Below are 27,717 nucleotides of genomic sequence, written 5' to 3'. Positions count from 1 at the left end.
TGCTTTGAATAAATTAAATTGATGCAAAAAGAAAAAATTAAATTTTCAAGAACCAGGTTTTTCGTTATGGAAAAATTGGACAAGAAGTAATCTTTTGAGCCATTTATATACTACAGTCTTGAGCTTGGTTTCTTTTCTTTTCCAACTGAGTTGGTTCATATATTGGTAAAGAATTCCCGAAGTATAAGCTGCGAAACAACGGCAAGAATAGTAAACACTAATCATTTGTTTTTGCTGTAATTTTTCTTGTCCGTCTAGTGTTTTTATTTTTCTCTCCTGATCATGGCTACATACATACATACTTCCTAAAATAGTAGGGGGAATTTTATAGCAATTTACACAAAACCTTTTGTCGGGGGTTAAAATTCAGTAAAAAAAGTTTTGGCAATTGTATCTCTCGATTAAATCTTCGTTTCACTTTAGATAGAAGCATTTCTTTGTTCTTCTTCTTCTTTTTTTTTTTTAAAAAAATTTTCTTATATAAGGTTTTCCTAAGGTAAAATGGAAAGAAGTTAATTATTCTTCATTAAAGAAAGAAAAGAAAAAGAAGCTAAAGTTAAACGATATTCTCCACATGTTGTGGTGTATACCAGGAGAAAGGGCGGAGACAAAAGGTAGGGTAGACTTGCACAAAGAAAAAAAGGAAAGGTAGTGTGTCATTCCACTTCTCGTACATATAAACAGGAAAATATTCTAACAAAGCTAATGAACATAAGGTGACTTCAACCTCCCTTAAAGGTACGAAATACTAAATAAACAAAAAACATAACATCAGTTGTTCCATTATTTTTTGAGTTTTTAGTAATCTTTCCCCATATATACAGGCTCAAACTATCTATATACAGAACATACAGAGGACTTACCTCTTGAAACTACGGTTTTTTCCGTTTATTCTATTCCATGACAGTTTGTTAAAATATCGTCGTCGTCAAAAAAGAATTCCTTGGAATTGAATTAGGATGGCGGGGGTGAGCATTAAAATGTGGAAATAATTGTGGAAAGTCGCCCAACAAGTGTTACTGTTGACCAGCCAACCAGCCAGCTTCGTTTCTCCGATGTATAGTATATTGTATGCATCCCCAAGTTTTTCCGAAACATCTTACCTAATATTATAATTTTTTTATTCTATTTTAATCATCTATAACTAATATCTATATGTAAATGGCATAATCATAACTATGAGGAAACTAATTTTCATTATTTCCAAGCATAAACAAAAGGAGCATGGGTTATGGCAAGTTGAGCATAGCAAGAATATGTTGTCATAACTCAATGTTCCATTTGTAAGTCATTAAACGTGTTCTTCTGTTGGTTTGGCGTCACCAGCATAACCAGTAGAAGTTGCCATTTCTTCCTCTGAAGGCGGAACCCAACCAGCTGATTTCCATGGGACAACTTTGGTTGAGTACAATTCATCAATTTCTTCCAAGGTAAGACCTTTAGTTTCGTAAACCATAAAGTAGACAAAGAAAATGGAAAACACTAAACAGCCCATAAACACAAAACCATAGTAGAAGTGGATGGCATCAGTAATAAATGAAGTAAAGAAAGAAATCAAGAAACCCCATAACCAGTTACATGCACTAGCTATACCCATAGCTTTACTTCTGACTTTCAATGGATAAAGTTCAGACATGATAGAATATACACCACCAGCCCATGTAGAAGCAAAGAAAAACACGTAAAGTGCAGTGATAAAAATCATAGCGTTACCATCTGGTTTTCTACTTGGACCACCTGGTTGATCAATATAAAGGTGCTGTGTACCAATCAATGAGTAAATCAAAAAACAAATGGACATAGCAACAGAACCGATTAATAAACAATGTCTTCTACCTAATTTCTCAATCGCATAAATTCCCACAAAAGTAGAAGCAAAGTTAATAACACCAATAATAATAGAAGTTTGGAAAGAATCATTTAAACCAACAGATTTAAAAATGGTGGTACTGTAATAGAAAAAGTAGTTATCACCAGTCAATTGTTGCAATGATTGCAACATGGCACCCACAAACACTCTTTCGAAAATTCTTGGTTTACCGGTTATCAACGATTTCCATGATGCAGAACCAGCCAATCTTTCTCTCTCAACACCGGCCTGAAGTAATTGAAGTTCACGGTATAATGCTGGGTCTTCTGGAGAAACTTTATTAGTTCTAGCGAGCGAAATCCTGGCATCATCAATTCTATCATTACCAATGAGATAACGAGGCGATTCTGGCATTCTAAGCATACCAGCGACCAAACACAAAGCCCAGGCAAAACATAAACCTAATGGAATTCTCCATTGTCTAGAGTCTGAATAAGTTTTAGTACCATAGGTAGTACAATAACCCAAAAAGATACCTAAAGTAATCATCAATTGGAAACAGCACACCAAAGTACCTCTCAAATGTTTTGGGGAGACTTCTGAAATAAACAATGGACATAAGACACTCAATGTACCAACAGCAAGACCAGTGATAATTCTACCAATCATAACTTGATACCAAGCATGCTGGGAAGCAATTTGGACAATGATACCAACAATATAAATAATCATTGCTCCCATAATCCCAACTCTTCTACCGTACATATCACCCATCTTGGACAAAAACAAAGCACCGAGGGCGCAACCTACATTAAACAAACCAATTAATAAACCAGTTCTAACATTAGAAAAATAAAGAGTACCATCAGCTCTAGTACCACCGAATCTTTGTAAAAAGTCAGGCATGTTAATGAAACCAGAAATGGTACCAGTGTCAAAGCCAAAAACAAAACCACCAAAGGCAATAAGCACACACATTATACTGATACCAATATATTCCTTCAATGGCTTGTTGGCTAAAGCATCTTTTTGCTGTTGCTGTTGCTGTTGCTGTTGTTGTTGTTGTTGATCTTCATACTTCTCCTCCACAGCATGGTTTTCTGTTGAGTTAGTTGAGGACATTTTGAATTATTTGAATTTAAAGCGATTCAAAAACTTCACTTTCAAAATGAAAAAAAAAAAAAAACCACAACCGTCGACATCTTGGTGTATTTATATTGCTATCGGAAACTCTTTTTTTTTTTTTTTCACTTATTCAGCATTCAGTTCTAAACTATCCGGAGCAGAATGACGAAACTAATTTATTGAACAATAACAAGTACATCAATGAAAGACAGTCTCTTTTCTTTTTTCTTTTTTTTTTATTTTTAGTTTGGGTGTTTAAATTTTAGTAATTAAACGTACATCTGACTTTTGAAATTGCTTTAAAACACAAAAGAACTAGAAAGCGGAAATCTAAAGCATTAAATCATTGTTATCCAGCAACACCACTGGTGGAAAATGAGTGGAGCAAGAAGAAAAAAAAAAAAAAAAAAGAATTGAGAATCTCTTTGTTTAACAATGAGTTCCTTTCTTTTTTTTTGTTCCCTCTCCAAATTTTATTATTGCTGCAGATTTCTGATTATAAAAACAAATACACACAAAACAAACAAACATAAATAAAAGGGAACACTCAATAAAACTATGAGATTCCGATCAGGCTAAAATTTTAATATTTAAAACAGAAGATTCAAGTCAGGTAGTTCCTCTTAAATGATGATCATTATATTTAATGAAAGGGTTGAAAGAAACATTTGAAACCTATTCAAAATATGCCCTTATTTTCAGTGTTAGAATTGAATAAAACTCAACTACGTAATCATGCCGAGGTGGCTTTATCTCAAAAAATGCATTTCATGCAGATTTTGGACTAAGGAATATACACAATAACAAAAGTCACTAAACTTTTTTTGCTTAGTTTGATTTCAAAGACTTGTTGATAATGATAACAGGAGGTTCAGATTCTGCATAGCTATGATCAACTGATTTTAAAAATGAATATTCATAGCTTAATTCTCTATTCATAAATTCGTTAACGTTCACAAAATCGTAAACAGTATCTAACTATTAAGTAGAACTACAGTAACAATTGCAATTATTTGGTATAACTAATATATCAATTCATATGCATTAAAATTTATTTTGTCTAAATTCTATAATTATATTAAACATTTTCGTAAAAAATTATTTTTTTATTTGATTATTTCATTGGTAAACATTAAAATCATTTGGAGAACAAATTAAAACATAACACTCATTTGTGCTTTTATTTTTCTTAAATCATTAAACGTGTTCTTCTTCTGGTTTGGCATCACCAGCATATCCAGTAGAGGTAGCCATTTCTTCTTCTGAAGGTGGAACCCAACCAGCTGATTTCCATGGGACAACTTTGGTTGAGTACAATTCATCAATTTCTTCCAAGGTAAGACCTTTAGTTTCGTAAACCATAAAGTAGACAAAGAAAATGGAGAAAACTAAACATCCCATAAAGACGAAACCGTAGTAGAAGTGAATTGAATCAGTGATGAAGGAAGTGAAGAAGGAAATTAAGAAACCCCAAATCCAATTGGATGCATTAGCTAAACCCATAGCCTTACTTCTGACTTTCAATGGATAAAGCTCGGAAATAATGGAGTAAACACCACCAGCCCATGTGGAAGCAAAGAAGAACACATAAAGGGTAGTGATAAAGATCATAGCATCACCATCTGGTTTTCTACTTGGACCACCTGCTTTACCAATGTAAAGATGTTGAGTACCGACCAAGGAGTAAATCAAGAAACAAATTGACATAGCAATAGAACCAATCAACAAACAATGTCTTCTACCTAATTTCTCAATAGCATAGATACCAACAAAGGTGGATGCAAAGTTAATAACACCAATAATGATAGAAGTTTGGAAAGAATCATTCATACCAACGGACTTGAAAATAGTAGTACTGTAGTAAAAGAAATAATTATCACCAGTCAATTGTTGTAAGGCTTGTAACATGACACCAACCAACACTCTTTCAAAGATTCTTGGTTTACCATTGAATAAAGCACCCCATGAAACTGAACCAGCTAATCTTTCTCTTTCAACACCAGCCTGAATTAATTGAAGTTCACGGTATAATGCTGGGTCTTCTGGAGAGACTTTGTTAGTTTTGGCAAGAGACATTTTAGCATCTTCAATTCTATCTTTACCAACAAGGTAACGTGGAGATTCTGGCATTCTCAGCATACCAGCGACTAAACATAAAGCCCAGGCAAAACATAAACCTAATGGGACTCTCCATTGTCTGGAGTCGGAGTATTTCTTAGTACCAAAAGTAGTACAGTAACCCAAAAAGATACCTAAAGTAATCATCAATTGGAAACAGCACACCAAAGTACCTCTTAAATGTTTTGGAGAAACTTCTGAGATAAATAATGGACATAAAACCGATAACATACCAACGGCAAGACCAGTAATAATTCTACCAATCATGACTTGGTACCAAGCATGTTGAGAAGCAATTTGGATAATAATACCAACAATGTAGACAACCATAGCAGACATGATACCAATTCTTCTACCGTACATATCACCGATTTTGGATAAGAATAATGCACCGATAGCACAACCTACATTGAATAAACCGATCAATAAACCAGTTCTAACATTAGAAAAGTAAAGACTACCATCAGCTCTAGTACCACCGAATCTTTTTAAAAAGTCAGACATATTAATAAAACCAGAAATGGTACCAGTATCAAAACCGAAAACAAAACCACCAAAGGCAATAAGGAAACACATAATGATGATACCAAGGTATGCACTCACTGGTTTATCTTCTAAACTAGTATGAGCTGGTTCTTCTTGTGGAATTTCATCTTTAACTTTGATTTCATTATTCACAGCCTCAGCTGTAGATGTAGATGATACGTTGTCTTGAGACATATTTAAAATTATTGTGAGGGATGATGTAGAAAAAAAGAAAGAAAAGAATGAAATCAAACTTGGAACATTGATGGGAAATAACTACATATTTATACCTCGAAGAATTGTTGTTATTTCTCTATTTTAGTAACAGTTAATAGTTTTTCCTTTTTTTTTTTCGAATTCTTTTTCATTTAGCCATGGGGGAAGTGGAGTGGTGCTATGGGGATATTCGCATGTACGTGGTTTTAGTGAGTGACCCAGAAAAAAAAAACATCAAAAAAAATCTTAATCTTTGTTTTTTTCGAACTGTTTTTTAGAATTTGTGCATAATTTTTTCCGATCTCATCGTTTGATATGGAAATTAGAATTTTTTCAATTATTGCCGAATAACAAAAAAAAGAACGGTAAAACAACTACAATATTTGTATTAACATACAAATTGCAAAGAAAAAAGGTTTTTTTCTTTCTTTTACTAATGATGTCAAACTTCTGGTACATATAATGTTATAGAGTTTGAGCTTTTGAAATTCCAGCTTTATAGGTGGTTGTAGTAGTGGTGTTGTTTTTGTTATTGTTGAGGCTTTTTACAAGTAAAAATTTTTTTTTTTCTACTTGCCCGAAAAGTAAGTTTTGTTTTATGCATCTGTATGAGTTTTTCCGTGTTTTATTTTTTTTTCTTAATAATCAGTCGAGTTTAGTAAAAATTAATAACATGCAGTGCATGAAAATTCTCCGACCGGAAAAAATTTTCAGTACAACTGTTTAGGTCTTGAACTCTTTTATTAATACAAAACACACACAAAAGAAAAAAAAAATTTTATAGTTTATACAGAGATTTCAAAAATAGGTAATAAGTAATTGAAACACCTTTTTAAAAGGCTATCGATATTTATCAGTACTGTTAGCACAACAGAATCCGGTGATTAAAGACGGAACATACAAATACAAAGTAAACTTGTAATTTTTAGACACTTCTGAGATCATTTTTTTCGGATTCTGCAAAATCGTACGTGTGTGGCGTGGTGATGAATAAACTTTTCGGATTAACTCGAACCATGACAAAAAAAAAACACACTTTTGTGATTGAATTAGCATTATAGTTGAATATTAATGTTTGTATTTGTTCAATTTTAGTTCTGTTGAAAAAAAAAAAAAAAAAAAGAACAATAGAGGCATTTTCTTTTTCTTATTGTGTGCAACCTATGTGAATTCTCAGTTCGGATGTGCTTACGTTGTCTGAGATGAGTCTCTGCGACAAATGCATAATAATTTCTGCAAATGACACGACTCGCATTGTATTTGCTTAACTACGAGCGTGCATAAGTTTTTGAAACTTGCATAAAAATCACTCGACAGACATGACACACACACGATCATCCTCCTCCACTGAAGATTTTCAAAGTGGGTGTCTGCCTCATCTTTGTAATCAAAACTAATTCTGAAAAGAAACCAGGGAATTGATTTATAGGTCTGAACAAAAATGGCCCCATTTTATTCAATAATTTCTGGAGTCAAATTTTGCCCCCACCATTCAAGACCGCCAAATTGTAAAAAAAGAAAGATTACGAAAATCTGTCTTCTTAATTAACACTTATTTTCTTGTCTTGTGTGATGTTTGTAAATGGTCTACTGAGATACTTTTTCAGGTATGAAAAACTACTAGTCAGTAAATGCATACTTTAATTGGCAGTGTTTGAATAAGAACTACGAATTAATAACTAATGTGCCATGCTTACTTTAAGGGTCACCTTCAACTAACACACCACCACCACTTTCTCCTTGTTGTTAGTGTGCGGGACGTGGGAAAGGGGGTGGGGGTAAAGTCGGAGAAAAGAACCGGCGTGGCGTGTACAAACACAAAATAACTTTCCAGACTTTCCGATATGGGATTTCTTTTTTTTTTTTTATAGTTCAACTATTCTTGTCTAAAGGAGTAACACAAAGGTTGCGGTGCTGGTAATTTGAAAATGACTCGTCTTCGTTTGACAAACACCCGAAATCATTGTATCACCGAGACTTAACTGAACCGCGTTCTTATTGTTATCAGATAGAATTGACTAGTGTAGTTTATGACAATTAGACATCTGACTAGTTTATTGTGTAGTATCAACAATATATTGACAATCAAACAAATTATATCGGACGAGCTGCTACAACCGAAGAAATATATTTCAAGATTACTGATATCTACAATCCTTGTTTTGTTGAAAAAAAGCAAACAACAACCGATTGATGTCACCAATGGATTGTTTGACAAATGGTGTTTCAAATTTAGTAGTTAGAGTGATATGCATTTCTATGAAATACTGCAATTACGTATAAATCATGAACTTACTCATGTTTCATAAGCTGTATCCCCCCGCACTCACTTGTAAAGCAACAAGCGTATAAAAAGAGTCCAATAATTATTAACAAGCCTTTAAAAAAGGCAAATATTCAAAAGAATTTTGTCAAGCGAGTACAAGAAATCGTAGGATTCATCAAATGACTGTTCAAAACTTTTAAAGTAGATTGATTGTTTCTGATTTTAATATTTGTTATTCTCTCTTAACACAATAAAAGTTCAAGTATACCAAGAGAATTTTTAGATATTGCTTTAAGATATAATTGTACACACACAAGCATTTTCTTTTGCATACATTTTTGATGCAATATCTTTAAATTCCTTCCATATTGGTACTCAAAATAACTGCAAACAGATTTAAACCAAATTTTTCGTACAAAAATTGATGCAAAAAAAAATTTGAATAAACTGTATTTAGCAATGAGTGTTGAAACGTTGTATAGTTCTAAATTATTACATGTCTATGTTTACTCCTAGAAAAATATTCTTTCATACCAACTAACATAACTTACAGCTTTTATGAACCTGATAAAATTGGTGGAGTTATGACACTCATGTGAAATTTGGCAGCTACCACAGTGATACAAAAATTGGTAAGGGTATACAATATATTGACCAATGCCACACTGAAAGACCGATATTTCCTAAGTAACACCTTTTGATTCTAGGTTCTCAAGACTGTCTGCAAATTCAACCTTTGTGTATTATTTCAAGAAGCCTCAATCACTGAATACACTCTAAGCCCTTTTCATCAGCCACATTCTAAACGTAACGAAACAGGAAATGTAATGTAATTACTACTTTTATAGCTTGTATTTTCTATACAACTATATATTGGTTGACTGCAAGGCGTCAGAGATAGAGTATATATATGTGTGTCCAACTCTAGTGGTCTGATGCTACTCGGTAGTCCGGTAACCAAGAGACCTGAGATAGGTCTGACTTACCTAACTACCTCACAGGAAATAGAAAAACAATAAGAATTACAAGCAACACTTACAGTGTCCAATATACAATTCTAGAACGTAATATTCTTGTGATGAAAAGAGGCAACTTGACCCCACTTCTCTGTCGGAGTAATCCACTTTAAAAATTATATAAACTGATATATTACAAAGCTTTTCAAGCCTCTTTGTCTTTTCTTCTAGTTCTTTTAAGGTTGTACTACCTTGACTAGTAAATGAAACCAGGATAGGTTAAGGTTGCAAGAAACCACTTATAGTTCGTGCACCAACGCTCAATACTATATGTTTTTTCTGGAAGATCCCAAAACGACAGTTTTAGTTCTATTTTTTTTTCTTCTCTTACAAAGTATATCGTTTAAGCCAACACACCCATTCAAGTCAACCACCATTCTGGTCAATTACTAACTGTATTTCCACAATCATCACACTCTTCTCAACCATTGATAAGAACTGGTTGCCAGTTTTAATACAGCAATTCTTGGATTTATTAATTTGTGTGCGTTTTTTTTTTTTTTGGCCAGATTTCCACGTTTTAATCATACAAACCTTATTACTTCGACAGAGTAGCAAATATCTCACGCAACTAGTTGAAGCCTTTGTTCCTTTTTGACAACTTTTTGAGTGATTTTCCTGAAACAGCTAACATCAATTTCTTTTTTTTTTTTTTTTTTTGTTATATAGGTTATTTCTGATACTCCCAACAGCCAAGCATGGGGAACAATGAAACCAACAATTTATTATTTGGTGATGGATCAGATAAAATATTTGGGATGGAGAATTTTGGAAACACCTGTTATTGCAATTCTATATTACAGTGTTTATATTACACCGAGAGCTTCCGATTGAAATTAATTCAACATAACCAAACAAAGCATGATCCCAAACTTATGGTTATTGGAGTCAAACCCCATAGTTTTACAAGCAAATACGAACAACTAGTTCAAAAGAAACTACGCGAACAAGGTGGGAAACTGGGATCCCTGAATTCAAACACAACTACAGAAGAAAGGCCTAAGCAGGGTAGTAGGAAAGGATCTATTTTTGGTATTAAATTTAACAATTCAACAAACACCTCAACGACAACGGTTCCCATAGTTATCCACGATTCCAAAAAGCCATATATGAAATATATTGACAAAGCTAAAGATTGCGAGGCCCTATCATTGGAGCAGCGCATAAAAATTAGCAAATCCCCTGAATTTCAAAAGTTAGACATCTTGATAACAAGACCCTCAATTAATGAAACCACCAAAAAGCCTGTTGATGACGACAATAGGAATGATTATTCGCAGAGCTCATCTATGCTACTCAATGATCAACCACAACAAAGCATACACGAAGGGTCTATTAGCACTACTTCTAGTGCTATAATAGTTGGAATACCACATCCTGAAGCTAACTTGAGTACACCAATTAACCCATTCAATTCAGATCCCAATAGCGATCAGAGAAAGAGATCTGCTTTGATTAATGGTCCGATTATCAACCTAGATACATCATTGCAACTTCCGAGCGAACAACAGGAAGACACAGCCTTGTTATATGCGTTGAAAGATTTATTTGAGAGTATGGTTGAAAACAAATCTACCATTGGTGTAGTATCACCAACATACTTTATTCAGAAACTTAAAGATAAGAATTTCTTGTTTCGTCAGAACAATATGCACCATGATGCTCATGAATTTTTCAATTATTTAACCAACGAAATCATTGAAAGTTTGAACAAGGAAGGTTTTACTGACGATAAAAATTGGTGCAGTGATATTTTCCGAGGTTTAATCACCAATGAAACCAAGTGCCTATCTTGTGAAAAGATTACGTCTAAACAGGAGCTATTTCTAGATTTGTCCATTGATATACCACCAGGAGAAAGTGCGTTTTCATTAAGTTATGCCTTAAACAATTTTTCGAAATCCGAAACCTTAACCCACCAGAATAAGTTTTATTGCAACACTTGTTCCTCTTTACAAGAGGCAGTGAAAACAATAAAGCTCAAAAAGTTGCCCGAAGTATTAGTTATCAATTTGAAGAGATTCAAGTACGATGAACAAATGGACAAGATGGTTAAGCTTTTTGATTCCATAAATTACCCTTTCAAGTTGCGTTTGTTTAACACTACTGATGATGAATCGTTGACGGATTTGTTGTATGAATTGTATGCATTGGTTATTCACATTGGTGGTGGACCGATGCATGGACACTATGTCTCGCTATGCAAAATCAAAGCTGGATTATGGTTGCTATTTGACGACGAAACTGTTGAGTTAGTGGAGGATTCATATGTAATGAGGTTTTTCGGCAACGGTCCTGGTTTAGCAAGTGCTTACATTTTGTTCTACAGACAGGCTAAATACGATCCTGACTTTGGATTTAATCCTGATGATATTTACAATGGCAACGACGACTATTCTCTCAAACAAACAGAGGACGAATCAAGCACACTTGCTACTTCTGTTGAAAATGACTATCCAGATGCCAAGTCAGAGGCTTCTTCTATTGCCTCTTTCAATGTGAACGAGGCGACTAAAAAGACAAATGTGTTCAAAAATTTCAAGTTTGACAAAGAGGACAAAGCTCCTGGTCCAATTTCTCGTAGCAATAGTATTAGTGCAAACGTTGCACCCAGTGTCCCGATCAAAGAGGTCAAGGAGAAGAAATCCTGGGTTGGTAATTTGAAAAGAAGAAATACCGAGTCCAGCAATAGTGGGAATATACCGCCAATGGAAAGAAAACCATCTACAAGCAGTACAATATCTGGAAATGGTAACACCTCCGAAAGAAGAAGAAGCATATTTGGGTTTAAACGGAAGTAGGATTAAAGTGTGTACAAATAAAAAAATATTAATAAAACCGGAGTAAGTATCGGAGAAATTGCAATGAGAAATGTAGCAATATCACGTGACTTGTTACGAGTTTTTTTTTTTTCTTCCCCATTGTTCTTCTAGTAATCATATACGGGTTTTGCAATTACCAACTTGACTAATAAAAAGCATCGCCACCACAATTTTAGTCCCTTCAACCTTTCTTTCATTTTTTCTTTCATTTTTCTTTTCTTACAAGACGTTTGCAATTCCAACACTTAATGCAATAATGGTATCAACTATATCACCAACTATTCTTAAAACTCCAACTTCTAAACTCATCAATCTTTCAGCTGGTTGTTTCTGGGGGGTCGAAAATGTATTCAGAAAGCAGTTTACAAATAAAGGTCTAGTAGACATCAAAGTCGGATATGCTAATGGTAAACCGTCGATTTCTAATGTAACATATGAAAAAGTATGCACTGGAACTACTAATTATGCTGAAACCGTACAAATATCATACGAGCCATCTCAATTGAAGTTAGCAGAAATTTTAGATATATTTTTCAAGATGCATGATCCTACTACGGTGAATTCTCAAGGACCTGATGTGGGTACTCAATACAGATCAGCCATCTTCACTTTTGATGACGAAGATAAGTCTCTTGCATTGAAGATAAGAGATCAATTCCAAAAGGAATGGTATCCTAATCATAAAATTGCAACCACCATTGAATCGATATATAACTGGTATGATGCTGAAGATTATCATCAAAACTACTTGACTAAGAATTCCGGTGGTTATGAATGCCCTACCCATTTTATTAGGACCAAGCCAAAAATATAAATTGGAAAGCACGAAAAGCAGAAAACCAAGATTCATATAGCTTTCTATAGTCACCATATGGTAGTCAATATGTGAATAAGTGTTGTGTCGTTCAAACTTGAGATGAATGTGGCTTTGTACGTATTATATAGATCATCTTGGGTATTTAATATTGAAAATTCGAAATTTATTGAGTAAGTGTATAGTCTGCAACAACTATAATACATCTACTGCACAAACAATCCATGTTTTAAACAGTTTATTAATGACGGAGAGTTTTTGATGACACTTGTGAAAGATTGTTTAAAGATCAGGCAGAGCTTTAAAATGAGAATCAGAAAAATGAAAACGCGTCCTTACAAAAAAAAAAAAAAAACTGGAAGAATTGAAATACTGTTTTCTTTACTCGCTACTTCAACATCAAGACAAAGAATGTCACTCTGGGTAGATAAATATCGTCCAAGAACCTTGGACCAATTGACATATCATGACTCTATTACAAAAAGTCTTAGAGCTTTAGCAAAGTCTGGAGACTTTCCTCATTTATTAGTATATGGACCAAGTGGAAGTGGGAAAAAGACCAGAATCTATTGTACATTGAATGAAATCTTTGGACCACAGGTTGAAAAATTGAAAATTGATGTCAAAAATTTTGTCACATCATCTAATAGAAAACTAGAATTTAATGTTTTAAGTTCATCGAATCATTTGGAAATCACACCCAGTGATATGGGCAATAATGATCGTGTGGTGATTCAGGATTTGTTGAAAGATGTTGCCAGTACTGAGCAAGTTGATTTTGCCAACCAACTGCGAGCTAAACATAGATTCAAGATAGTTATAATCAATGAAGCCGATTCTTTGAGTAGAGATGCACAAGCCGCTTTAAGAAGAACCATGGAAAAATACTCATCAAACATTAGATTAATTTTGGTTTGTAATTCGATATCTAATATCATTGCCCCAATTAAATCAAGAACATTGCTAGTGAGAATTCCAAGTCCTAGTGTCGATGACATCAATCATATTTTGAGTCATGTTGCAGAAAAAGAGTCTCTAAAATTCAATACTAACAACGACTCTGAAATCGACCATTTTTATTCAAAAGTTGCTGAAGCAAGCAATAGGAATTTAAGAAGATGCTTATTAAGCTTTGAAACAATAAGTATGCAGGCTGAAACTATCAATGTTAGATCAGATGTTGCCAAAGTTGCTTTGGATTGGGAAACGATCGTTAGAAATATGGCGATCAACATCCAGAAGAATCAGAATGTGGCCACATTAGCCAAAACTAGAGTGGTCTTGTACGAGCTATTATCACATTGCATTCCTGCAAGAATCATCTTAAAAACTTTATTGTTTGATTTAATTGACCTTTCTAGTAAAAATAATCAATTAGTTCTTGAATTAATAAACCAGGCATCGATATTTGATGAACGATTGAGCTTGGGTCTGAAGAGTATTTTCCATTTGGAGGGGTTTGTAGCTAAATCGATGGTATCTATCAGCAACTTAAAGTAGTATATATTGTTCTAAAATAGTATATATTTATATGTAATAGGTCAAAGGCCACTCAGTGCTGAATTTTATTGTCTCCACCCTTGACATCACGATGTCCCGTAGCAGCTTCAGATGAACCTACAATGTCGTCATAACTAGGCAAATCGTTAGCAGTCAAAATTTGGTTCTCCTTGGGTTGAACATGTTCTTCATCATGGTAAATGCGGATACCTTGATGTTGTTCTTGTGGTTGCTCTTGGCTCAGCCCTTGTTGATGTTCAGCATGCAATTGTTGCTCTACGTCATCAGGTAATTGAGTATAACCTTCAACACCTTGTTGAGGAAATTGAACACACAACAAATAGTATACGGCAAATATAGCACCAGGAATATGTCCAATCAAGGTCAAAACAACAGAAATCCAAAACTCCTTATTCCAAATAGAATACTTTTTGCTTAAGAATATAGCTAATGGTGGTAATATTATTGCTGCGACAATCAAGACAAATTGCTCTTGCAGTGAGGGTGTGGTATTTGTAGCAGACTGTTGAACTGGCATTTTTATTGGTACTTCAAGTGAACAATCCGAAATAATCGAACTAGTATCAATAGTAAAAAAAAATAGATAAAGTCAATACAATGAGAAAGTCAAACGGCAAGAAACAACTTTATATTTTTAACTTTGTAATTTCATGTCTAAATGTTCCACTCATTTTTTTTTCCTCACTAAGAGCCCCTTAAAGAATATGTATGACCACTGGACTTATTGCGCCACAAGAAGAGTCTTTTTTTTTTTTTTTTACAACAGCAACCCTGAACCAAATAACCCATACCTTTTGTTTTGGATTCGTAAATTAAACCACCTCAAATGTTTATGGAACTCAATTAATCTTGCAGTATGGGGAGTTGATAACAGTTTTTGTGATTCAATTGGTCTCCAGTCTTTGAGAAGGCGACGCACTCTTTCAATTTGCGAGGTTTCTATTTTTTTTTTTTTTTCCTGTTGTTCACACAACAATTAAGAAAAACGAAAACCAATAAGCAGGAAATAAACGTCCACCCACCAACAACATCATCATCATTGAGACCAACAAACATGGACTATATTAAAAAGAAAATATATGGGCCAGATCCCAAAGAACAAGTATGTTAAAAACTTTTGTATTAAAGTAAATTGCAATTCCATTCAAAGTAAACTAACAAATAGTTTTAGATGAGAAAGATCAATCAATTACTTCGTAAGAACAAACGAGAACTAGATAGGTCGATGAATCAATTAGTCCCACTTAGAAAGAAAACAGAGTCATTAATCAAAAAATCTGCCAAAGATAAAGATTACAAGTCAGCAAAATTATACGCCAGAGAGTTGATTAATATAAATAAACAATATAACAAGCTTTACACATCAAAAACAAGAATCGAGTCAATCACAATGTCCATTAATGAGCAATATTCTATGAATAAACTTACCCAATCCATTCATTCGTCTACTTCAATTATGAAAGACGTCAATCTGTTAATTCATATTGGGGCAGTGCTGCATACTATGCAAGAATTGTCAAAAGAGCTTATGAAGGCTGGCATTATAAATGAAATGATGGATGATATGGTTGACTTGGATGAGATGGATGAGGAATTGGAAGAAGTAAATAAGATAATTTCCGATTTGACAGAGGATAAATTTTCTAAAATTGAAAATGAGATACCAAGCAATGAGTTCAATGAACAAGTTATTGAACCACCAGCAGAAGTGGCAGAAGAAGACGAGGAAGACGAATTGGCATTAGATGAAATGAGAGAAAGATTAAAGGCGTTGCAGTAGAGATCCCTGACAATGTCTAACTACTACTTTAATAACAAAGTTCCTCTTTTTATTACTACAAAATATAGAGAAATGCCCAGAATATTTGATTCCAAAACCCATCAAAGACTTTATTTGCAATTGAAAACTTGACAATTCCATGGTTGATGTCCAAAAATTCATGGGCAATTGAAGTGGACAACACAGGTGCTTTTTTTATTGATGTTATATTGATTTTTGTCAATTGAAAAGGATAATTTGAACTATTTTGAGAAAACAAATTGTGAGTACCAGGAGTAGCTCGAGAAACCATTAGTTCTGTCGGAATCAAGATCCTTTCAGTTTCTCCATTGTTATTAGTTAGGATCCCAAATTTCTTTGAGTTTTTCTTTTTAGATTTTTTCAACAATTTTTTATTAACTTTTTTCTCCAAATAAACACCAGCATTCAATTCCCACTTTGGCTTCAATTTACCCTTTTTCTTCTTAAATTGAGCATCAACTGCATTAGTGTCATTGTTTGGTGGTTTATCCAAAGTTATTAATGTAATAGTTTTATTAGAATTTTCAATAAATGAATCTGAGTCTGGGTCTGATGTTTGTTTTGTCGCCATATCAAACACTTGGTTGAAGTAAACTAAATCGTTGACATCCGTTTTGGGAAACAATTTTTTGGTGGAATCTGACGAGACCATTTGTACTGGCAATAAGCATAGCCAGGTTAATAGAATTAGCTTGTACATTACTAGGCCCCCAATGGTTATGACAATAATGATTTTATGAATATCAAGATTTCAGTGGAGCAAATAAACCAAAAAAAAAAAGGAGAGAAAAAAGAGGAATGAAATTGATATTCGAAGAGTTTTTTTTTTTGGTTTTTGTTTTTTTTTTTTGCAACCAAAATTATTAAATGCTAATTCTTATATATGAATATTCATTAAAAGAAAATACAAAATAGCAAGATATATAAATAAAAACAATTGTAAGAGACAACAGAACCGAATCCAGATTCAAACTGATTCTCCTCGGTGACATCAAAGTTGAATTTGATTTTGGACTGATTATGAATGGTTGAATTAACATCTACCTTGGGAATCTCTTTAGATGAACTGTCCAAGCTTTTGTTACCCGGAATATAATTGAATTCCAATTCATCTTTGGAAGAGACATCAACAATCTCATTTTCAAGTGGTGCATCGTCTGTGAATATCCAGAATTTTTTGCGTCCTTCTTCTTCTGAGTCGGAATCACATGAATCACTTGCAATAGCTTTATCAAAGTATAACCCAGCACTTATCTGCCAACCTTCTCTATCACCCTCCCATTTTTCAAATTCTTGAGCAGAAGCAAAATCCGTTGTGTTTTCATTTCCAGATGTATCTGTTGATACAGTCTTTTTCTTTCCTTTTTTCTTTTTCAAAATCAATTCATTGTCTGAATCAGAACGCTCTCTTTTTTGGTATAGATAACTTAAAGAAGATCTCACTCCTTGGTTGAAAAACTGTATATCATTTGGCTCAACGTGTCGTTTGAGTAATAAACCTTTGTTATCTATTGAAACTGGTAATGTACTTGGTAACGATATCATAAACCATAAAACTATGGAAATAGTGAAGAACATTCTTATGGTAACTAGAATTGGTGATTGATTTTCTATTTAATGATAAAAGACTTTTTTTTTTCCTAATCTTATTTCTGTAAAATCTAGTGGTAATTAGTAAGGAATAACTTTCCACTTTGATGGTATGGGAAATCTTCGAATATTACTAGATTTTTCCTGATATGCTTGCGATAGAAATTAATGTGTATTAAAAGTGTAAAAAAGAGTATATAATCAAGATAACAACAATATAAACCATTTTGAACGCTTTGAAATCGCCAGAAGACTCAAATATATCTTTCTGCACAGTATCAGAATGATAACCAAGTGTAAAGTTTGAGATTTTGTTATGACTAACAAAATTGCCTTTGGTATCAACAGATAATATTTTTGAGCTAGGAATGATGGATATGTCTTGGGTTTCATTTAAATCAATTGAAAACGGCTTAAACCATTTTCGTTTACTACCACCCTCGTCACTAGAATAATCTTCTTCTGAGCAGTAGTCACTCTCATACTTTACGAATGTCTTTTTTGTATCTGAAAATCGTTCTTTATTCAAGTAGACACCAGCACCAACATGCCATTTGGGACTTGTTTCTTTGCGTCCTTGCATCAAAAACGTGTTATTGCTGAGTTCCTGAGTGTCGGCCACAGCTGACGAAACATCATCATAGTCTCTCTTTTTACGTTTATACCTGGTTAAACTCTGATCCCATTTTGGTGTAGATAACACAACCTGACTGAAAAAAGTTAAATCTTTTAAATCTTGTTGATTATTAATATTAGTTGAATGAATGGAATCAGTACTGTTGTATTTCTCAATCGTAGGGATTGGTGCTATGACCGAATGGAAACTAAAAATGCAAAACAAAAGGTATAGCTTTAACATTTTAAAAAAAAAATTGACAGGCATTTTTGTTAAGTTGTTTGTTAAACAAATTTTGTTCATGCAATACAAAATATATCAAAGTTAAAGTTGAAAACAATTTAGAAACCAAATTATTGTTCCAAGATTATGTCTATGTAAAACTGTTAAATCTGTTTTGCAAGTTTTGTATATCTTTAATTTTTTTTTTTTTGGTTGCGAAAAAACAACAAATTTTTGCACTAATAAACATCATTGCTTCCTACACAAACACAATTTTAAGAATAATACAAAGTATGTAATGCAAAAAGACAAACCAATAATTTTAATTTCCACTTACTTAATATTTTATTTTGAGTAGATTTGGAATTGAGTACATTAGATTCAACGTACTTTTTCAGAAGGTTATTTGTTATACGAGATTGAATCTCGTTATCAAACCCAAAATACTCGTCATAGCTATCATCTAGATTCCGTTTCTTAATATCATTATTTGAAAAATTACTTCTGTATGTGTTATAAAATTGTTCATTTACTCTAGTAACCAATTTCCTGGAAGGAATTATTGAAATTTGTGTTGTCTCGGACTTTTCTTGAGCAACATTCATTCCCAAAAACCATAATTTTCCTCCATCATCACTCGACCAATCGCTTTCACTACAGTCACTTGACCACCAATCGGAAAAACTATCCTCTTCACTTGTAAAACTCCAATAATTCGGTCTTGACCATTTTTGAGGCCGTGGAGGCGGTACTGGACGTACATATTTTTTTCTTGGTTTGTACTTTTTTGGACGTCGTTGGGGAATCTCTTTGATTGGCATAAAACATTCTTCTTCTTCTTCATTCCATTCCTTCAGTTTATCAGCAAACAAGCCTGTACTCACAGTCCAATGAGGAGCTTTCTTGTCTCCACGAAATCTTGAAGTTTGTTCAAAAATAGAAGTATTAACTAATTTTGAACTATTAAAGAATTGTTTGACAATTGGCAAAGTAAATGATGAATTGAAGGATTCAGTCTTATTTAAATTGATGGATTTAAGCTGTGGTTTTGGTGGACCTACTGGACGTTGATATAGATTTTGCTTTTCCCAATGAGCAAACTCTGTAATATGTTGGAGAAATGACAGGTCTTGTCCGCTTTCAAATTTGGTGTTGTTAAATAAGGACATAGTGGGAATAACGTAAATGATTAACCAGATTAAAAACCTTAGTGTGTATTTAATACTTGTCATTGTGTTTCTATCCAAGTTGACAAAGCTATTTAATCTCTTCACAAATATAAATGTTTGAATCAAGTAATCCAATTTACCAGTTTTTTTTAACTACCCGATTTCTTTTTTTTTTTTTTTTTGTTATAGCGCTATCTCAAATATAGGTCAAATTCTCTTTGCACTTTTCAACTTTCATCTTGTGGGTAAACCAATCCATTTTCATGACGAATTTGATCCATTGTCTCCATTATTAACAAACTTTCATCATGAGGCATAGTATTGTTGGATAATTTCCCATCAGCAATATCTTTAGCAACAGCATTTGCTTCATAAATAAATCCATTATAGCCTGAATCATCTTTGTATTCGAAAATTTCATCGCCTTTGGCATTGAAAACCTTAAAATGCTTGGCTCTTGCAGGGTTATCACTGTACATTTCAACATGGCCCTGTGAACATTCCAATCTCACGTAAGCTTTGGGTCCATCAACCAATTCTGATGCTGTCAAAACCGCGTGTTTGCCATTTTGGTATTTGACTATTGCTGAATACAAATGATCAACTCGATCTTGGCTGTCAATCGTTAAAAATGACTTGATTTGAAACGGTGAATGATCCGCACCTAAATTATCATCTAGCAAAATTCTTGAATAAGTGATTGGATATATTCCAATGTCTAGTAATGAGCCGGCAGCCAAATTTTTATCTCTAATTCTAGAACTTAATGGAACATTTGAAATATCACAATTATAACTCAAATCAGCAAATAATCTGTATATTTCACCAATGACTTTTTCATCATAAATTTTCTTTTTCAATTCAGTGATTGCTGGGAAGAATCTTGTCCACATGGCTTCCATGAAGAATTTCTTCTTTGACTTTGCAACACTCAATATTGTTTCTAACTCAGCTCTGTTAACTGTGACAGGTTTTTCACAAAGAACATGTTTATCGTTGTTTAAACATGCAATAGACTGTTCTTTATGAAATGTATGTGGGGTTCCAATATACACAACATCTATATCCAGGTTTTTATAAAAATCCTCATAGGACTCAACAATTGGCGTGATTTGAAAATTATTGTCTGCAGTGATATTATTCTTTTTTATGAATTCCAACCCCTTGTCATGGTTAGAACATCCAATAGATTTAACAATGTGATGAAACTGAGTATCTCTCTGGTTATTCAAAACCAAATCGTGAACGAATTGCGCGGAAATATTTCCTGCTCCTAAAATACCCCAATTAAGAGTGACAATTGTCATTTTAATTAACTGATTTTAAAGTAGTGTTGGCTCTTGGCTTTGGATTTAAGAAGAATTCACTAGTTCAAGGTACTTTTCAAAAAAAAAAAAAAACAGGAAACACTTGCGGAGAAAACAAAACCTATCCGGGTAAAAGTGCCCAAATCCTTGAATGCAACGATGTTGCAAGATTATAAATATCTCCTTCTAATAGCAGATCTTACGGTCAACACAAATTACAATACGTTTAGAGCCATGCTTTCTTAATCAATAAATAGGGTAGAGTTTGTGCAACTAGAAAATGCATAATTTTAGAGAACATCCATGAATTTGGAAGTTCATTCATCTATATCAGTCAAATATGAGAGGCAAATTTCTAAAAATTTAGATCATATATTAGGCTAAAAACTTTACATTATTCATGAAGACAACTCGAGCGTAGTTTCGAGTTTAAAAATATTATAATAAAAAACTAGCAACGACTTGTAATAAAACATCCACACTAGTACAATACTATGTCATACCTTAGCTTGACTAAAAATTCAAATTTAATCATAATCTCACACCTATGTCATAACTTAATACACATTTAAAGCAAAAGTAATGAATAAAAATAAATCTTTCATGTTAAAACTTTATATATAAGGGCTCCAGTGATTTTATTTTAAAACTCTGCTTGACTTCATCATCGATGTCATTCAATTTCTTCAAGATTTCATCTTTGTCCTCTTTAGTATAAACGTAGGGAAGTGATTTTTTAGTACTGCTGACTTGTATTTCCTCTTCCTCGTTAATATTACTCTCATTAGCCAAAATTCCACTATTACCCAAAGATGCATTATTGTTATTGTTTCCACTTAAAAATGAAGTAACATCAATCAAATTATCATTCAATTCATTTACTATGCTGACCAATTCTTGTTGTCTTTGTTGCTGTTTGAGTATCTGTTCTTCTTGCAAATAGTCGGATAAATATTGCTGGTTGTGCTGTTGTTGATGTCTCAATAAAGATGACGTTTCATTATAGTCGTCATCATTTGAAGTGCCTAAAAGACACGATAGACAGTTACCCATGGTGCTTGTTATATATGTTAAATGTTAAGTGGATAGATTATGCTAATTGTTTGATATTGTCCCAAAACAGGAAACAAATTGAATGTTATTATCAATTCTGTAATATTTTATTGTGCATTTCCACACGAAAAAGAAAAATGAATGAAGGAGAGATTAAAGGTCGTGTACAGTCTTGAGATTCTCTCATTTTCAGGACAATTTCGGGTTGTTGGAAGAGGAGCGGAAAAAAACGCGTGAACCTAAAAGTGCGCTACCAAAGTTATAAATGTTAATCTTTGCGCATCACAATAAATCCACAGTTTTTCTTACCAAGTTCTAGAGAAATGTATCCTTTCTCATAAATAAAGACTTATTGAAAGTATATCTTTTCCAATATCAATCTTAAATCACAACCCTAAGAACCAACTACTATGAATCATTGTAAGAACAAATTATAGTGGTTACGCATGTCTTAACCACCACAGTACTTTGGAAAAAAAAAACAGAGAAAAGCCAAAAGCCAAACCACAGTCAATAAATTTCTTTTTTTTTCTTTCCGGTAGATCGCAACCGCATCGACTGCTTATCAAGTTAGTAGAACTTGCATATCTTAAGCTTATCTGACACATTAAAACAATTTTTTTTTTTTTTTGGCTTCTACATGTGATTTATTTAACCTGGATTATAAATACTAGAAGATTTCTAAATTTCATAAATTGTATCCTTCTTTTCTTTCTCTAGGCTAATCTAATATGATTCTATTTCAGTTACCCGTTGAATTAATTCAAAAAGTTCTCAGTAAATTGTCAAATAAGGAATTGCAGCATTACTTTAACATTGAAGGGTTATTGGCAACAACCACAGACCAAATAACCAACAGTTCCTATTTGCCTATAAGACTTATCGCATTATCAGTTTACTTTTACAACAAATCAGTTATCATCTCAAATACTGTTGGCGAGCATTATAAACATGTTCAAAAACATAATACTGATATTTATGTTTCCCTAGATCATTTGCAATCACTTTCCATAAACAATTTCATCATTAGACCAAGACAAATTTTTATCTATATTACTGATGATACCGATCAAAATTCATGTGGTTGTCCACTAAATCTTTCACATATAAGCTTTATACATAAACTAAGTCAATTATTACCTGTCATGATGAGTCAATACTGTTATCGCTCCGACACCAAAGTCAATCTTTCCATAAGTTTATCCACCACTGAAGATTTAAACTCTTTATATGACTTATTGCATACCATTAAAACATTTCAAAAGCTATCGATCAAATATACAGCTAAGGAAACTTTAGATATAGCCAGTGAACCACTCCAAGATTTGCAGATTGACACATTGGAATTGCAATTCTTCAATCAATACAGGTTGATTGACAATTTACAAGCAAACAACAATCAGCTTTTAAGTATTAATCACTTGCAGTTAAGTTACAACCTGATAAGCAGCTTGTATTTTTTCCCATGTTATTCCAATTTAAAATCATTGAACTTATCTAACAATAACCTTGTTTGTATAAACAACCATAACTTTAATTGGGGGAACCTATATAATTTGGAAGTGCTAGATTTGTCAAACAATAACATTATTGAAATAAATTTAACCAACAGAAGAAACACCAGAAACTATAAATTGAGGTCACTAAATTTGTCAACCAACAATTTAAGAACGTTGCCAAATTTCCAACAGTGCAAATTCTTTGAAAATTTGCAAGATCTAAACTTGTCAAGAAACGCAATAACACAGTTGTCTATTAAATCTTTCCCCAATTATTTGGAAACATTGTGGCTTAAAGGTAATTATTTGTCGCAATTGATTGATGAACTAAATGGTGAAGTCTTTCCTAAATTGTTGCAATTTTTGGACTTAACGTATTGTAAAATTATATCTCTCGATAGAGATTATCGATACCAGGCTACAGTTATCGAAAAATTGATCCTGGTTGAAAAACTAAACAATTTAAAAGTGCTTCAGTTAGAATTCTAAATTACAGGGCTATTTATATATATATATATTTACAAGATTTATTTTCTATCTAATCTCAACATTAAATTGCTCGACTAAATCGTTTTCAACTTTATCATGAATTTCGTTTATCTCTAAATTAGTCAAGTTTCTATCCATTGACTGGTAATTTATTCTAAAACACAGTGATTTTCTTTGTGTCTTTGGATGAACAAATTCATCGACCAAACTAACACTCTCAGCTAAATCTCCAGCATGCAGCCTCACAATTTCCATGACTTCATTAGCATGCAAATCTCTATCCAACCAAAACGATACATCTCGTTTGATACCAGGATACTTCAGATACGGCACAAAGGTATTGATTTGTCCTTGTTTGAATTGGTTATGGAATCTTTCATCTAAACTCCAGAATAACCTGATATCAGGAATGTTGAACAATAGCATGGCAATTCTATCTAACCCAATTCCAAATGCCCAACTAATTTTGTCTTCTCCAATTCCAGAATTCAATAACACTTGTTGCTGAACAATTCCACATCCACAACATTCCAACCATTCATTCTTCCACCAAACTTCAATTTCCCAGGATGGTGAAGTCCATGGAAAATAGGCTTCAACCCATCTTACTTTCAAGGGCTCATCAAGATAGGCCATAGTCAACCCTTGCTCTTTTGCAGATTGTCTTGCCTTTTCAAATACTTGATAGACAATAAACTCAACAGTTTTCTTCAAATGTTCAGCAACAAGTTTGACCTCTTCTTCCTTTAAATGTTGTTGATTTGGATTGTTTGCAGTAACTGGGTTTTCTCTGAATTCATCTTCCACTATTATATTTGTTTTTGGGATCTCGTCAATATCTTTGCGTATGTTCTCCAAAAGGTTAGGATCATTTCTATCCCACACCCTAGCCCCTTCTAATTGGTGGAATGCAGGGTAATGGGTTCGATCAATCTCATCTTTTCGATACACATCTGCAGAAATTAGGTATCCTGGTGTTGCGCATTCAGTAAAACATTGTTGCTCATGAGCAGAAGTGTGAGTCCTCAAAAGGTGATCACGATTCAAATAGTATGTGTCCGATCTTGATCTTCCTGGATGATCTTCTGGGAATCCTAAACTATCAAAATTTTCATATTTGGTAACTATAGGTGTGAAGTCTTCATACACTGTATATCCCATCCCATTTACACTTGTCTTTATTAAATCGTGAAGAATCCCAATAGGGTGATTAGGGTTTTTGTAAAGTTTACGTTTTGTTAGCTCGAGAATATATGGAGGAACATTGGTCCAATTGTCAACTTTGTATGTCTTCCCATCCGCCACGATATCTTTCACCGGAGTATTAGAATACAACCGTAACTGCTTCAATGTGCGGAAAACCGGCCTATAGGGCAATTTCAACATCTCTTGTTGGGATTCTTGGTTGATTAGAGAATAGAAAGAAAAAAATAAACTGAGCTCTTTCAATTTTGGTTGGTTAGAAAACTGTGTTTATACACAGGATTTTTTTTTGATATTGCACAATATAAACTATCTTGACAAGTCAGCCCCAGTATGTTTATTTATCAAATTTTCTAATCTATAATCATCTATAAAAACGAAAAAAACATACTTCATACTACCAAGCATCTTCCTTATACCTACCATTATCCTCTAAGTCGATAATGTATTTCTGAGCTTCGTCTTCCTCCATTCCCGTGAATTTCTTTACTATTTCAACAAAAGTTATCTTTACTTCTCTAGGCATTTTCCCACTTGAACCACATACAAATACTCTTGCATTTTGTTCAATTAACAACTTTCCAATTAGCTCTGATTGGGCAAACAATGCATCTTGAACATATCTATACTTGGAATTTGAGTCTCTGGAATAGGCATTAATTAAATGAAAATTCTGATTTTCATTGCCATGCCAAAATGAGTCAACCAAATTATCCTTCTCTTTAAAACGGCATCCAAAAAATAAATAAAGTTCTTGACAAGAATTCTCTTGGAAGACTTCATCAATCAAAGACTTCATAGGTGCTATACCGGTACCTGGAGCCACCATAATAATGGGACTATTGTTGTTCTTATACTTAAAGCTCGATTTTTGTATTGAAAATAAAAACTGATCTCCTGGTTTCAAATTCTTAAGCCACCTAGTACACACACCACGTCTTATTTTTCTAATAATTGTTTTGTATTCAACAATTGCTACAACCAATTCAACTTCATTGGATGATGGACAAGACGCAATCAGAAACATTCTTGGTCTAATTAAAGGAAACAAATCAAGAATATATGACACTGGTATAGTTAAATTATTTTGGAATTCTAGTAAAGTTTCCAATATCAGTCTTCTTGGTCTATTTGCGTAATCATACAACTCTTCTGGCTCATCAAAACTGCCAAACTCCTTTAGCTTTTCTTGTTCTCTTTCTCCATCCTCAGTGGAAGGGTCAACAAAATGCCACAATAAAGCGAAAAAACTTCGTCTGGGAATAGACATTATGTCTAGATGGTACTTAAATAGTATTCTCAACGTTAAGACATCGGCAAAACCACCCTCTGCATGTGGCATGTTTTTCACATTCAATGGTTTGTCAGCAATTTTGAGCCACTGAGGTTGCAGTTGTAATAATGCGTCAACATCCTCATCAAAGTTACATGGGAACAATGAAACGGTGTCTCCTGGCAGATAATTCAAGTCAGTACTGGAAAACTTAAAATCTCGAACGTCTTGGAAATGATCAGCACTTGTGATTCGATTGTTTGTCAATACCGTGCCTAGCTTTAGTCCATCCTTTCCGAGTCGTGATACGATAGCATTGTTGTTAACCTCTTTCAGATTTTTTGTCGCGTCACCTTTTGAAACGGAAATTCTATATTCTGGCATTGGAACAGCCTCAGAACTAACTTGAGTGGCATTTGGAAACTTATTTAACAATGCTGCAATGAGTTCAGCCTCCCATTCTATGTAATATCCATCAACACCTTCAGGGGAAATTTCGTCAGCTTCACACCGAGGAGATAAAAGCTGGCACCCTAATTGCATCAATCTAGTGTGAATTTTTTTAATAGCGTAATTATATTTAATGTATGACGAGTCTCCCAAACCAAACGTTGTTAAATGCAAATGTTGGAATAAATCCAGAGGTAATTTTTTCTTCAAAATAAACTTCATAAACTTCTTCCCATTTCTAGGTATTTCTCCTTGTCCTGTTGTAGAGCATATTATAATTAAATACGAAGTGTGTGTTACCAATCGCCTCAAAGGATAATCGTCTAGTGATGCAAGACTGATTGGTTTCAAATTGTAAGATCGTAATCTTTGTTTCAAGTATTTGGCATATTCTTCTGCATTACCAGTTTCTGAACCGTATAATATAGTTATATCACCTGTCATAATGAACAAGTTTCTGTTTCCCCATATAACAGATTTATCTCGAATAAAATCTTGCTAGAGTGTTGAAATGGTGGGTTTCCTTTTCCTTATCTGATGGAAAAAAAAAAAAAAAGAGAAAGAAAATAGAACTGTGCAAGTTTTGAGAGAGTCCTTTCTTCTTTTCCAATCTCCAATTTTGATAGACAAGGGAAAAATTTTCAACAGAAAAAATAAACCCAAAACAAACAAACACTAATAAGTTACAACTATCATTTACATTCCACCAACAGTCAATCCATCAGAATTCTGTGCGGTTTACATTACGATAATACAACAAATACCTTTGATTACAAATTTTGTTTCTAGTTTTTTTGTGAGATTGAATTGAG

The 27,717-nt window shown here is 33.4% G+C and overlaps 16 protein-coding genes and 1 pseudogene across 16 annotated transcripts, besides 2 other annotated features; 5 read left to right on the top strand and 12 right to left on the bottom strand. All coding sequences in view use genetic code 12, as the record gives it.

Annotated features, from left to right (window-relative positions):
* Positions 1–1,291: 1,291 nt before the first annotated feature.
* Positions 1,292–2,932, bottom strand: HGT8 (hexose transporter, putative; the record flags this gene model as incomplete). Its single annotated transcript, XM_002418028.1, has 1 exon — positions 1,292–2,932. The coding sequence occupies one exon, from the start codon at positions 2,930–2,932 to the stop codon at positions 1,292–1,294; it is 1,641 nt and encodes a 546-aa protein (XP_002418073.1).
* Positions 2,933–4,132: 1,200 nt separating this feature from the next.
* On the bottom strand, positions 4,133–5,773 carry HGT7 (hexose transporter, putative; the record flags this gene model as incomplete). The annotated part of the gene is made up of 1 exon (XM_002418027.1): positions 4,133–5,773. One exon carries the CDS (start codon positions 5,771–5,773, stop codon positions 4,133–4,135), a length of 1,641 nt encoding a protein of 546 aa, XP_002418072.1.
* Positions 5,774–6,767: 994 nt separating this feature from the next.
* Positions 6,768–7,062, bottom strand: CD36_15915 (annotated as a pseudogene).
* Positions 6,768–7,062: a sequence feature.
* A 1,821-nt stretch (positions 7,063–8,883) lies between these two features.
* Positions 8,884–9,060: a mobile genetic element.
* Positions 9,061–9,774: 714 nt separating this feature from the next.
* Positions 9,775–11,877, top strand: CD36_15910 (deubiquitinating enzyme; the record flags this gene model as incomplete). Its single annotated transcript, XM_002418026.1, has 1 exon — positions 9,775–11,877. The coding sequence occupies one exon, from the start codon at positions 9,775–9,777 to the stop codon at positions 11,875–11,877; it is 2,103 nt and encodes a 700-aa protein (XP_002418071.1).
* Positions 11,878–12,154: 277 nt separating this feature from the next.
* On the top strand, positions 12,155–12,712 carry CD36_15900 (peptide met(o) reductase; the record flags this gene model as incomplete). The annotated part of the gene is made up of 1 exon (XM_002418025.1): positions 12,155–12,712. The coding sequence occupies one exon, from the start codon at positions 12,155–12,157 to the stop codon at positions 12,710–12,712; it is 558 nt and encodes a 185-aa protein (XP_002418070.1).
* Positions 12,713–13,123: 411 nt separating this feature from the next.
* CD36_15890 (activator 1 40 kda subunit, putative) lies at positions 13,124–14,212 on the top strand (the record flags this gene model as incomplete). The annotated part of the gene is made up of 1 exon (XM_002418024.1): positions 13,124–14,212. The coding sequence occupies one exon, from the start codon at positions 13,124–13,126 to the stop codon at positions 14,210–14,212; it is 1,089 nt and encodes a 362-aa protein (XP_002418069.1).
* Positions 14,213–14,264: 52 nt separating this feature from the next.
* Positions 14,265–14,750, bottom strand: CD36_15880 (conserved hypothetical protein; the record flags this gene model as incomplete). Its single annotated transcript, XM_002418023.1, has 1 exon — positions 14,265–14,750. One exon carries the CDS (start codon positions 14,748–14,750, stop codon positions 14,265–14,267), a length of 486 nt encoding a protein of 161 aa, XP_002418068.1.
* A 537-nt stretch (positions 14,751–15,287) lies between these two features.
* Positions 15,288–16,013, top strand: CD36_15870 (doa4-independent degradation protein 3; the record flags this gene model as incomplete). Its single annotated transcript, XM_002418022.1, has 2 exons — positions 15,288–15,335; positions 15,405–16,013. The coding sequence occupies 2 exons, from the start codon at positions 15,288–15,290 to the stop codon at positions 16,011–16,013; spliced, it is 657 nt and encodes a 218-aa protein (XP_002418067.1).
* Positions 16,014–16,068: 55 nt separating this feature from the next.
* CD36_15860 (conserved hypothetical protein) lies at positions 16,069–16,734 on the bottom strand (the record flags this gene model as incomplete). Its single annotated transcript, XM_002418021.1, has 1 exon — positions 16,069–16,734. One exon carries the CDS (start codon positions 16,732–16,734, stop codon positions 16,069–16,071), a length of 666 nt encoding a protein of 221 aa, XP_002418066.1.
* Positions 16,735–16,928: 194 nt separating this feature from the next.
* Positions 16,929–17,612, bottom strand: CD36_15850 (conserved hypothetical protein; the record flags this gene model as incomplete). Its single annotated transcript, XM_002418020.1, has 1 exon — positions 16,929–17,612. One exon carries the CDS (start codon positions 17,610–17,612, stop codon positions 16,929–16,931), a length of 684 nt encoding a protein of 227 aa, XP_002418065.1.
* A 187-nt stretch (positions 17,613–17,799) lies between these two features.
* On the bottom strand, positions 17,800–18,543 carry CD36_15840 (conserved hypothetical protein; the record flags this gene model as incomplete). Its single annotated transcript, XM_002418019.1, has 1 exon — positions 17,800–18,543. The coding sequence occupies one exon, from the start codon at positions 18,541–18,543 to the stop codon at positions 17,800–17,802; it is 744 nt and encodes a 247-aa protein (XP_002418064.1).
* A 194-nt stretch (positions 18,544–18,737) lies between these two features.
* CD36_15830 (conserved hypothetical protein) lies at positions 18,738–19,694 on the bottom strand (the record flags this gene model as incomplete). The annotated part of the gene is made up of 1 exon (XM_002418018.1): positions 18,738–19,694. The coding sequence occupies one exon, from the start codon at positions 19,692–19,694 to the stop codon at positions 18,738–18,740; it is 957 nt and encodes a 318-aa protein (XP_002418063.1).
* Positions 19,695–19,858: 164 nt separating this feature from the next.
* On the bottom strand, positions 19,859–20,938 carry CD36_15820 (oxidoreductase, putative; the record flags this gene model as incomplete). Its single annotated transcript, XM_002418017.1, has 1 exon — positions 19,859–20,938. The coding sequence occupies one exon, from the start codon at positions 20,936–20,938 to the stop codon at positions 19,859–19,861; it is 1,080 nt and encodes a 359-aa protein (XP_002418062.1).
* Positions 20,939–21,544: 606 nt separating this feature from the next.
* On the bottom strand, positions 21,545–21,991 carry CD36_15810 (conserved hypothetical protein; the record flags this gene model as incomplete). Its single annotated transcript, XM_002418016.1, has 1 exon — positions 21,545–21,991. The coding sequence occupies one exon, from the start codon at positions 21,989–21,991 to the stop codon at positions 21,545–21,547; it is 447 nt and encodes a 148-aa protein (XP_002418061.1).
* A 731-nt stretch (positions 21,992–22,722) lies between these two features.
* Positions 22,723–23,979, top strand: CD36_15800 (leucine-rich repeat-containing protein, conserved; the record flags this gene model as incomplete). The annotated part of the gene is made up of 1 exon (XM_002418015.1): positions 22,723–23,979. One exon carries the CDS (start codon positions 22,723–22,725, stop codon positions 23,977–23,979), a length of 1,257 nt encoding a protein of 418 aa, XP_002418060.1.
* Positions 23,980–24,024: 45 nt separating this feature from the next.
* CD36_15790 (phenylalanyl-tRNA synthetase alpha subunit, mitochondrial precursor, putative) lies at positions 24,025–25,365 on the bottom strand (the record flags this gene model as incomplete). Its single annotated transcript, XM_002418014.1, has 1 exon — positions 24,025–25,365. One exon carries the CDS (start codon positions 25,363–25,365, stop codon positions 24,025–24,027), a length of 1,341 nt encoding a protein of 446 aa, XP_002418059.1.
* A 214-nt stretch (positions 25,366–25,579) lies between these two features.
* Positions 25,580–27,349, bottom strand: CD36_15780 (NADPH reductase, putative; the record flags this gene model as incomplete). The annotated part of the gene is made up of 1 exon (XM_002418013.1): positions 25,580–27,349. The coding sequence occupies one exon, from the start codon at positions 27,347–27,349 to the stop codon at positions 25,580–25,582; it is 1,770 nt and encodes a 589-aa protein (XP_002418058.1).
* Between the last annotated feature and the right edge of the window lie 368 nt (positions 27,350–27,717).

Source organism: Candida dubliniensis, chromosome 2, assembly GCF_000026945.1.
Source record: "Candida dubliniensis CD36 chromosome 2, complete sequence".
Taxonomy (NCBI): Eukaryota; Fungi; Ascomycota; class Pichiomycetes; order Serinales; family Debaryomycetaceae; genus Candida; species Candida dubliniensis.
This window is presented reverse-complemented; position numbering and strand designations above follow the sequence as displayed.